Source organism: Oncorhynchus nerka, unplaced genomic scaffold (assembly GCF_034236695.1).
Source record: "Oncorhynchus nerka isolate Pitt River unplaced genomic scaffold, Oner_Uvic_2.0 unplaced_scaffold_1010, whole genome shotgun sequence".
Lineage (NCBI taxonomy): Eukaryota > Metazoa > Chordata > Actinopteri > Salmoniformes > Salmonidae > Oncorhynchus > Oncorhynchus nerka.
The window spans coordinates 205,412-216,666 of record NW_027040289.1 but is presented as its reverse complement, the minus strand read 5'-3'; the positions used below and the strand labels follow the sequence as shown (position 1 = coordinate 216,666).

The 11,255-nt window shown below is 49.9% G+C and overlaps 1 protein-coding gene across 1 annotated transcript; it reads left to right on the top strand.

Annotated features, from left to right (window-relative positions):
• Positions 1-2,199: 2,199 nt before the first annotated feature.
• On the top strand, positions 2,200-9,788 carry LOC135570248 (uncharacterized). Its single transcript, XM_065016363.1, has 3 exons — positions 2,200-2,345; positions 4,069-4,232; positions 8,344-9,788. Exons 1-3 carry the CDS (start codon positions 2,200-2,202, stop codon positions 9,594-9,596), a joined length of 1,563 nt encoding a protein of 520 aa, XP_064872435.1. The 3' UTR covers positions 9,597-9,788.
• Positions 9,789-11,255: the final 1,467 nt, after the last annotated feature.

Below are 11,255 nucleotides of genomic sequence, written 5' to 3'. Positions count from 1 at the left end.
TTATTGGTCTATTAACTCATTTACTTCCTGGTGTAAAGTGTTGGTCCCATGTTTCGTGACGCTGAAATAAACAATCCCACAAATGTTCCAAGTTTATTCCTCTCAAATTTTGTGCACAAATTTTTGTTTACACATTTGTTTATATCCCTGTTTGTGAGCATTTCTCCTTTGCCAAGATAATCCATCCACCTGACAGGTGTGGCATATCAAGAAGCTGATTAAACAGCATGCTCATTACCCAGGTGCACCTTGTGCTGGGGGGCAATAAAAGGCCACTTTAAAATGTGCAGTTTTGTCACACAACACAGATGTCACAAGTTTCGAGGGAGCGTGTAATTGGCATGCTGACTGCAGCAATGTCCACCAGAGCTGACAGTCCATGATGCTGACATGGAAGTATATTACCATTTCTCAATAAAAACAGTTGATGGCCGATCCTGGCATATCATGTCAACAAAAGCATGAACAGAATCTGGTTATAATTCATTAGGGGTGTACTGTACATCCAGCTGTCTCACTACAGAAACAGGCGATAGACTAGTGTCCTGTCCAGGGGTGTACTGTACATCAAGCTGTCTCACTACAGAAACAGGAGATAGACTAGTGTCCTGTCCAGGGGGTGTACTATACATCAAGCTGTCTCACTACAGAAACAGGAGACAGACTAGTGTCCTGTCCAGGGGTGTACTATACATCAAGCTGTCTCACACTACAGAAACAGGAGACAGACTAGTGTCCTGTCCAGGGGTGTACTATACATCAAACTGTCTCACTACAGAACCAGGAGACAGACTAGTGTCCTGTCCAGGGGGTGTACTATACATCAAGCTGCCTCACACTACAGAAACAGGAGACAGACTAGTGTCCTGTCCAGGGGTGTACTATACATCAAACTGTCTCACTACAGAACAGGAGATAGACTAGTGTCCTGTCCAGGGGGTGTACTATACATCAAGCTGCCTCACACTACAGAAACAGGAGACAGACTAGACTATACATGAAACAGGAGACAGACTCCTGTCCAGGGGGTGTACTATACATCAAGCTGCCTCACTACAGAAACAGGAAATAGACTCCTGCTCCTATTGGCTGTTCTATCTCAGACGAGGCTGCCTTGTCTAAGACTTCCTTATTCTATATCAACTAGTGAACTGGTAAGGTTGCTGTTATGTTGTATAATTTGATGTGTAGCTTTAAATGCTCTTTACTGGCTGTTTCCTTACTCGGTTGGTTCACATTTGTATTCGGTGTGTTTATGCACATGTTTGTGCATGCATGTAGAGGTGGGTGTGTTTATGCACATGTTTGTGCATGCATGTAGAGGTGGGTGTGTGGTTATGCACATGTTTGTGCATGCATGTAGAGGTGGGTGTGTATTGGAAGCCCCATAATTATAAAGCAATGTGTGAGCACTGTTAAACACACCTCGTACTTCTGACTGACAGGGAGGGAGGCCAAATGGCAGGACCAGCCTCTCTCAGGAGGGTCGGAGGCATTCCACAGGTCTGGTGTTCAGGATCACACACACAAACAGGACAACACACACACAGGACAACACATGCATGCGAACACGCACACTCAGAACAACACGGTGCCAGAGAATCACAGATACGGAGAAAGAGAGGGAGGATGGGAGAAAAGAGTAAAGAGAGAGGGTAGAGAGAGAGGAGAGGAAGGGAAAGAGAGAGAGGGAGAGAGAGGGAGAGGGAGTAGAAAGGGAAGAGAGAGTAAAGAGAGGAGTAGAGAGAGGGAGAGGGAAAGAGGAAGAGAGAGAGAGGAAGGAAAGAGAGAGAGAGTAGAGCGAGGGAGAGGAAGGGAGAGCGAGAGAAGTGTAGAGAGAGGGAGAGGAAGGGAGAGAGAGAAGAGTAGAGCGAGGGAGAGGAAGGGAAAGAGAGAGAAGAGTAGAGAGGAAGGGAGAGTGAGAGGAAGGGAGAGAGAGAGGAAGGGGGAGAGAGAAGAGTAGAGAGAGTGAGAGGAAGGGAGAGAGAGAGAGGAAGAGTGGAGAGGAAGGGGAGAGAGAGAGAAAGAGTAGAGCACCTCAGTCTGCTGCAGGGAGAGACCATGGGGGCTCTGACAGGGCTTCTCTCTGCACTAGTCGCTCTGCTATGGACCCTCCCTCCAGGTCAGTCAGTCTGTCTACCATGTCAACTGGTTTAGATTTCTTCTATTGGATCTCTTCTTTCTGTTTGGTTGGTAAAAATGACTTTTGAGATCAATGGGAACTCCTCATGGCATCAGACTGTCTTTATGTTGATCTCTGTTCTGTCTCCAGGGTCATTGGGTGAGGAATGCAGGAGTTTCAGACACGTGGAGAACGGTAGAACATTCTTCCGTTACAGCGGGCTGTATGTAGCGTTCACCTGTAACCCTGGCTATAAGATCCATGGATATAGAACCAACAGCTGTGTGTCTGGACAGTGGACCAGGGAACCTCCCGTGTGTGTTGGTAAGTGACTTGAGTTTGATACATGTATTTACAAGTTACACGTCTCTCTCTCAATTTCTCAATAGCAAGGCTATGCTCACTGAGTCTGATGGTAGTCAAAGCTTTCCTTAAGTTTGGGTCAGTCACAGTGGTCAGGTATTCTGCCACGGTGTACTCTCTGTTTAGGGCCAAATAGCAATCTAGTTTGCTCAGTTTTTTTGTGAATTCTTTCCAATGAGTCAAGTAATTATCTTTTTGTTTTCCCATGATTTGCTTGGGTCTAATTGTGCTGTTGTCCTGTTCTACGTTGTACACGGAGGATATTTTTTGCAGAATTCTGCATGCATAGTCTCAATTTGGTGTTTGTCCCATTTTGTGAATTGGTTGGTTGGTGTGCGGACTCCAGACCTTACAACCATAAAGGGCAATGGGCTCTATGACTGATTCAAGTATTTTTAGGCAGATCCTAATTGGTATGTTGAATTTTATGTTCCTTTTGATGGCATAGAATGCCCTTCTTGCCTTGTCTCTCAGATCGTTCACAGCTTTGTGGAAGTGACCTGTGGTCCTGATGTTTAGGGCCAGGGTATGTATAGCTTCTTGTGTGCTCTAGGGCAACGGTGTCTAGATGGAATTTGTATTTGTGGTCCTGGCAACTGGACCTTCTTTGGAACACCACATTTCCTTTGTCTTACTGAGATATACTGTCAGGGCCCAGGTCTGTCAGGGCCCAGGTCTGTCAAGGCCCAGGTCTGAAAGAATCTGTGCAGAAGATCTAGGTGCTGCTGTAGGCCCTCCTTAGTTGGGGACAGAAGCACCAGATCATCAATAGACATTTGACTTCAGATTCTAGTAGGGTCAGGCCGGGTGCTGCAGACTGTTCTAGTGCCCGCGCCAATTCGTTGATATATATGTTGAAGAGGTGGGGCTTAAGCTGCATCCCTGTCTCACCCCACAGCCCTGTGGAAAGAAATGTGTGTTTTTTGACAATTTTACCATTTTTCATCAATTTGTATACTAGACCCTCATGCCAAATTGAGTCAAAGGCTTTTTTGAAATCAACAAAGCATGAGAAGACTTTGCCTTTGTTTTGGTTTGTTTGTTTGTTTGTAATTTAGGGTGTGTAGGGTGAATACGTGGTCTGTCGTACGGTAATTTGGTAAAAAGCCAATTTGACATTTGCTCAGTACATTGTTTTCACTGAGGAAATGTACGAGTTGAGCTGTTAAGTCTCTCTCTCTCTCTCTCTCTCTCTCTCTCTCTCTCTCTCTCTCTCTCTCTCTCTCAATTCAAGGGGCTTTATCGGCATGGGAAATATGTGTTTGCATTGCTAAAGCAAGTGAAATAAACAAACAGTGAACAGTAAATACACTCACAATGTCAAATGTCATATTATGTATATTATACAGTGTTATAACGATGTGCAAATAGTTCAAAGTACAAAAGGGAAAATAAATAAATATAGGTTGTATTTACAATGGTGTTTGTTCTTCACTAGTTGCCCTTTTCTTGTGGCAACAGGTCACAAATCTTGCTGCTGTGATTCCACACTGTGGTATTTCACCCAATAGATATTGGATTTCTCTCTCTCTCTCTTTCTTTCTCTTCTAATCTGTGTTGAATCTCCTGTGTGTGTATTCCAGCCTCTGGGTGTCTCAGCCCAGGGATCTCCTGCAGGGGGTTACCAGTGTGACAGAGGACGGGTCCTGGGCTCTCTTCAGCTGTGATGCTGGCTACAGGCTCTATGGACACTCACTGCTCTACTGCAAGGGCCAGAACTGGAACGGCACCAAGCCTGTCTGCAAGGGTGAGAGACTTGACTTACTGACTTTGTCCTCTTTGTCCCCTTGGTGAGCGTCCACCGTGGCCCTCCACCTCTCTCTTTTCAGTGTGAGGCCTGAGCGGGGAGACAGCTGTAGATTACTGTCAGCATGGTATTCTACAGTAGGCTCCTTCATGTGGACTAATTATAAAACATACCCTGTAATCTGATTTTTACCCTGCTTTAAACGAAAGCACCGATTGATGATGTCTCCTGGTATTGATCCTCCTCTGTGCCTCTCCCCTCCTAGAGTCTGATGATGTCTCCTGATCCTCCTCTGTGCCTCTCCTCTCCTAGAGTCTGATATGATGTCTCCTGATCCTCCTCTGTGCCTCTCCCCTCCTAGAGTCTGATATGATGTCTCCTGGTTCTCCTCTGTGCCTCTCCCTCCTAGAGTCTGATGATGTCTCCTGGTATTGATCCTCCTCTGTGCCTCTCCTCCTAGAGTCTGATGATGTCTCCTGATCCTCCTCTGTGCCTCTCCCCTCCTAGAGCCTGATGATGTCTCCTGGTCCTCCTCTGTGCCTCTCCCCTCCTAGAGTCTGATGATGTCTCCTGGTATTGATCCTCCTCTGTGCCTCTCCCCTCCTAGAGTCTGATGATGTCTCCTGGTATTGATCCTCCTCTGTGCCTCTCCCCTCCTAGAGTCTGATATGATGTCTCCTGATCCTCCTCTGTGCCTCTCCCCTCCTAGAGCCTGATGATGTCTCCTGGTCCTCTCTGTGCCTCTCCTCCTAGAGTCTGATGATGTCTCCTGGTATTGATCCTCCTCTGTGCCTCTCCCCTCCTAGAGTCTGATATGATGTCTCCTGATCCTCCTCTGTGCCTCTCCCCTCCTAGAGTCTGATGATGTCTCCTGATCCTCCTCTGTGCCTCTCCCCTCCTAGAGTCTGATGATGTCTCCTGGTATTGATCCTCCTCTGTGCCTCTCCCCTCCTAGAGTCTGATGATGTCTCCTGGTTCTCCTCTGTGCCTCTCCCCTCCTAGAGTCTGATGATGTCTCCTGGTTCTCCTCTGTGCCTCTCCCCTCCTAGAGTCTGATGATGTCTCCTGGTTCTCCTCTGTGCCTCTCCCCTCCTAGAGTCTGATGATGTCTCCTGGTTCTCCTCTGTGCCTCTCCCCTCCTAGAGTCTGATATGATGTCTCCTGATCCTCCTCTGTGCCTCTCCCCTCCTAGAGTCTGATATGATGTCTCCTGGTTCTCCTCTGTGCCTCTCCCCTCCTAGAGTCTGATGATGTCTCCTGGTATTGATCCTCCTCTGTGCCTCTCCCTCCTAGAGTCTGATGATGTCTCCTGGTTCTCCTCTGTGCCTCTCCCTCCTAGAGTCTGATGATGTCTCCTGTCTCCTCTGTGCCTCTCCTCCTAGAGTCTGATGATGTCTCCTGGTTCTCCTCTGTGCCTCTCCCTCCTAGAGTCTGATGATGTCTCCTGGTTCTCCTCTGTGCCTCTCCCTCCTAGAGTCTGATATGATGTCTCCTGATCCTCCTCTGTGCCTCTCCCCTCCTAGAGTCTGATGATGTCTCCTGGTATTGATCCTCCTCTGTGCCTCTCCCCTCCTAGAGTCTGATATGATGTCTCCTGGTTCTCCTCTGTGCCTCTCCCCTCCTAGAGTCTGATGATGTCTCCTGATCCTCCTCTGTGCCTCTCCCCTCCTAGAGTCTGATGATGTCTCCTGGTATTGATCCCTCTGTGCCTCTCCCTCCTAGAGTCTGATGATGTCTCCTGATCCTCCTCTGTGCCTCCCCCTCCTAGAGTCTGATATGATGTCTCCTGATCCTCCTCTGTGCCTCTCCCCTCCTAGAGTCTGATATGATGTCTCCTGATCCTCCTCTGTGCCTCTCCTCCTAGAGTCTGATGATGTCTCCTGATCCTCCTCTGTGCCTCTCCCCTCCTAGAGTCTGATATGATGTCTCCTGATCCTCCTGTGCCTCTCCCCTCCTAGAGTCTGATGATGTCTCCTGATCCTCCTCTGTGCCTCTCCCCTCCTAGAGTCTGATATGATGTCTCCTGATCCTCCTCTGTGCCTCTCCCCTCCTAGAGTCTGATATGATGTCTCCTGATCCTCCTCTGTGCCTCTCCCCTCCTAGAGTCTGATGATGTCTCCTGATCCTCCTCTGTGCCTCTCCCCTCCTAGAGTCTGATATGATGTCTCCTGGTCCTCCTCTGTGCCTCTCCCCTCCTAGAGTCTGATGATGTCTCCTGGTTCTCCTCTGTGCCTCTCCCCTCCTAGAGTCTGATGATGTCTCCTGGTATTGATCCTCCTCTGTGCCTCTTCCCTCCTAGAGTCTGATATGATGTCTCCTGATCCTCCTCTGTGCCTCTCCTCTCCTAGAGTCTGATATGATGTCTCCTGGTTCTCCTCTGTGCCTCTCCCCTCCTAGAGTCTGATATGATGTCTCCTGATCCTCCTCTGTGCCTCTCCCCTCCTAGAGTCTGATATGATGTCTCCTGGTATTGATCCTCCTCTGTGCCTCTCCCCTCCTAGAGTCTGATATGATGTCTCCTGATCCTCCTCTGTGCCTCTCCCCTCCTAGAGTCTGATATGATGTCTCCTGATCCTCCTCTGTGCCTCTCCTCTCCTAGAGTCTGATATGATGTCTACTGATCCTCCTCTGTGCCTCTCCCCTCCTAGAGTCTGATGATGTCTCCTGGTCCTCCTCTGTGCCTCTCCCCTCCTAGAGTCTGATATGATGTCTCCTGATCCTCCTCTGTGCCTCTCCCCTCCTAGAGTCTGATATGATGTCTCCTGATCCTCCTCTGTGCCTCTCCCCTCCTAGAGTCTGATGATGTCTCCTGATCCTCCTCTGTGCCTCTCCCCTCCTAGAGTCTGATATGATGTCTCCTGATCCTCCTCTGTGCCTCTCCCCTCCTAGAGTCTGATGATGTCTCCTGGTTCTCCTCTGTGCCTCCCCCTCCTCTGTGATGTCTCCTGGTTCTCCCCTCTCCCCTCCTAGAGTCTGATATGATGTCTCCTGATCCTCCTCTGTGCCTCTCCCCTCCTAGAGTCTGATATGATGTCTCCTGGTATTGATCCTCCTCTGTGCCTCTCCCTCCTAGAGTCTGATATGATGTCTCCTGGTATCCTCCTCTGTGCCTCTCCCCTCCTAGAGTCTCCTGAGAGTCTGATGATGTCTCCTGATCCTCCTCTGTGCCTCTCCCCCTCCTAGAGTCTGATATGATGTCTCCTGGTTCCTCCTCTGTGCCTCTCCCCTCCTAGAGTCTGATGATGTCTCCTGATCCTCCTCTGTGCTCCTCCTAGAGTCTGATATGATGTCTCCTGATCCTCCTCTGTGCCTCTCCCTCCTAGAGTCTGATGATGTCTCCTGGTTCTCCTCTGTGCCTCTCCCCTCCTAGAGTCTGATGATGTCTCCTGGTTCTCCTCTGTGCCTCTCCCCTCCTAGAGTCTGATATGATGTCTCCTGATCCTCCTCTGTGCCTCTCCCCTCCTAGAGTCTGATGATGTCTCCTGGTATTGATCCTCCTCTGTGCCTCTCCCCTCCTAGAGTCTGATATGATGTCTCCTGATCCTCCTCTGTGCCTCTCCCCTCCTAGAGTCTGATATGATGTCTCCTGATCCTCCTCTGTGCCTCTCCCCTCCTAGAGTCTGATATGATGTCTCCTGATCCTCCTCTGTGCCTCTCCCCTCCTAGAGTCTGATGATGTCTCCTGGTATTGATCCTCCTCTGTGCCTCTCCCTCCTAGAGTCTGATATGATGTCTCCTGGTCCTCCTCTGTGCCTCTCCTCCTAGAGTCTGATATGATGTCTCCTGATCCTCCTCTGTGCCTCTCCCCTCCTAGAGTCTGATATGATGTCTCCTGGTTCTCCTCTGTGCCTCTTCCCTCCTAGAGTCTGATGATGTCTCCTGGTATTGATCCTCCTCTGTGCCTCTCCCCTCCTAGAGTCTGATATGATGTCTCCTGATCCTCCTCTGTGCCTCTCCCCTCCTAGAGTCTGATATGATGTCTCCTGATCCTCCTCTGTGCCTCTCCCCTCCTAGAGTCTGATATGATGTCTCCTGATCCTCCTCTGTGCCTCTCCTCTCCTAGAGTCTGATATGATGTCTCCTGATCCTCCTCTGTGCCTCTCCCTCCTAGAGTCTGATATGATGAGGTCATGGAAGCAGAAAGAGCCCACCGTCCCGATGCCCAGGATCCAGAGCCAGAACCTTGCCGTGCTGTCTGCTCTGAAGAACCACCTACACCTTCACTACAATACCATCGCTAACACCGCCTCCAAGCCCGTGTTGCTGGCCAACGCACCACCTAAAGACCCCCACACCCACCTAAAAGACCCACACTCCATAGACCGCAGCCCCAAAGCTCACCATGTGGAGGATAATTTGAAAGACACCAGGGATCTAACAGACAGAGAAGGGGCCCCTGAGAAGCCCACTAGACCTCAGGCCTCCACATCCTCCTCTGCTACTACAGAGACCATTACTTCCACATCCAGCCTGCTGGTCGCTGAAGGGTATTGGCACCAGGGGACCTTCATAGCCCAGGCTATGCAGGAGGATTCATTACCCAGGAAGGGGGTGCTGACAGGGGCCACCCAGTTGGAGCCTGGCCAGGGCATTACGGAGCCAGCAGATGTGAGCAGCACAGACACACAGGAGCCCCGTCCTCAGAGACCCACTGAGACCAGCTCCACAAGCTTCATCAACTCCAGCAACACCACCAGCCACTGGGTCAATGGAACAGACACGTTTGGTCATCACATCCAAGTGAAGGAGACTGCATCATTATCTGATGATGATGATGATGATGGTGGTGAAACTCATCGACGCAATGTGACCTCTCCGGATCGGGCATCAAACGGGTCACAGGACAATGAAACCGACACAAGTGACAGTCATCACAGTCAGGCCAACGAGACGTCATCGTCGCCATTGTCCGGCGATGATGGTGAAACTTCTGGACACAATGGGACCTCATCGTATCTGTCTTTAAACAGGTCAGACCAGCATCTTATTAAGGGTGCTACAAACACAGAGGAGCTGCCCAGGCCTGTGACCCTAAACAGGCGTCCGCTGTGCCCTTACCCTCCCCTGCCAGCTTCAACCCCGGTCCCCGGGACTACAAACACAGAGGAGCTGCCCAGGCCTGTGACCCTAAACAGGCGTCCGCTGTGCCCTTACCCTCCCCTGCCAGCTCATGGCACCTTCTACTTCCGTCCGGTAGACAACCCCGGTCCCCGGGACTACAAACACTACATCCAGTACGCCTGCTATGCAGGGTACACCCTGGCCCACGGGGATATCCACAGCTACTGTCTGCCGGCTGGACGGTGGAGTGGTCTCACCCCGGTCTGCTTGGGTAAGTCACTGCTCTATCATTCCTCATTGTGATGCCTCTCTACAGATTCTGTACTACCAAACTGAAGAGCTACAGAAAGGCCATAGAAGCTTTGTTCAGGAAGTATGTTCCCGTGTTCACCTCATCGACTGTGTCCTCTGTGTTTGGGCAGGTGAGAAGTTAAGGGTCCCTGTACTTAACCCTGTTAGTTGCTGTGTAGAGATGATGTGTGGAGATGATGTGTGGAGATGATGTGTGGAGATGAGGTGTGGAGATGATGTGTAGAGATGATGTGTAGAGATGATGTGGATGATGTGTGGAGATGAGGTGTGAGATGAGGTGTGGAGATGAGGTGTGGAGATGAGGTAGAGATGAGGTGTGGAGATGAGGTGTGGAGATGAGGTGGAGATGATGTGTGAGATGAGGTGTGGAGATGATGTGGAGATGAGGTGGAGATGATGTGTGGAGATGAGGTGTAGAGATGATGTGTGAGATGAGGTGTGGAGATGATGTGTGGAGATGATGTGTGGAGATGAGGTGGGAGATGAGGTGTAGAGATGATGTGTGGAGATGAGGTGTATAGATGATCATCTCTACACTCATCGATACACATTCTCTCACATCCTCACACATCATCTATACACATCATCTATACACCATCTCCACACATCATCTCCACACATCATGTACACTCATCTATACACATAATCTATACACATCATGTGTGGAGATGATGTGTATAGATTGTGTGGAGATGAGGTGTAGAGATGATGTGTGGAGATGAGGTGTGGAGATGATGTGTGGAGATGAGGTGTGGAGATGATGTGTGGAGATGAGGTGTGGAGATGATGTGTGGAGATGAGGTGTAGAGATGATGTGGAGATGATGTGTAGAGATGATGTGTAGAGATGATGTGTGGAGATGAGGTGTGGAGATGATATGAGATGAGGTGTGGAGATGATGTGTGGAGATGAGGTGGAGATGATGTGGAGATGATGTGTGAGATGAGGTGGAGATGATGTGTGGAGATGAGGTGTGGAGATGAGGTGAGAGATGATGTGGTGAGGGGTAGGCAACAACATCTCCTCCCCGCTGATCCTCAACACGGGGCCCCACAAGGGTGTGTTCTGGAGCCCTTCTCCTGTACTCCCCCTGTTCACCCACGACTGCGTGGCCATGCACGCCTCCAACTCAATCATCAAGTTTATGGACGACACAACAGTGGTAGGCTTGATTACCAACAACGACGAGACGGCCTACAGGGGAGGAGGTGAGGGCCCTGGGAGTGTGGTGTCAGGAAAATAACCTCACACTCAACGTCAACAAAACTAAGGAGATGATTGTGGACTTCAGGAAACAGCAGAGGGAACACCCCCTATCCACATCGATGGATCAGTAGTGGAGAGGGTAGCAAGTTTTAAGTTCCTCGGCATACACATCACAGACAAACTGAATTGGTCCACTCACACTGACAGCGTCGTGAAGAAGGCGCAGCAGCGCCTCTTCAACCTCAGGAGGCTGAAGAAATTCGGCTTGTCACCAAAAGCACTCACAAACTTCTACAGGTGCACAATCGAGAGCATCCTGGCGGGCTGTATCACCGCCTGGTACGGCAACTGCTCCGCCTCAACCGTAAGGCTCTCCAGAGGGTAGTGAGGTCTGCACAACGCATCACCGGGGCAAACTACCTGCCCTCCAGGACACCTACACCA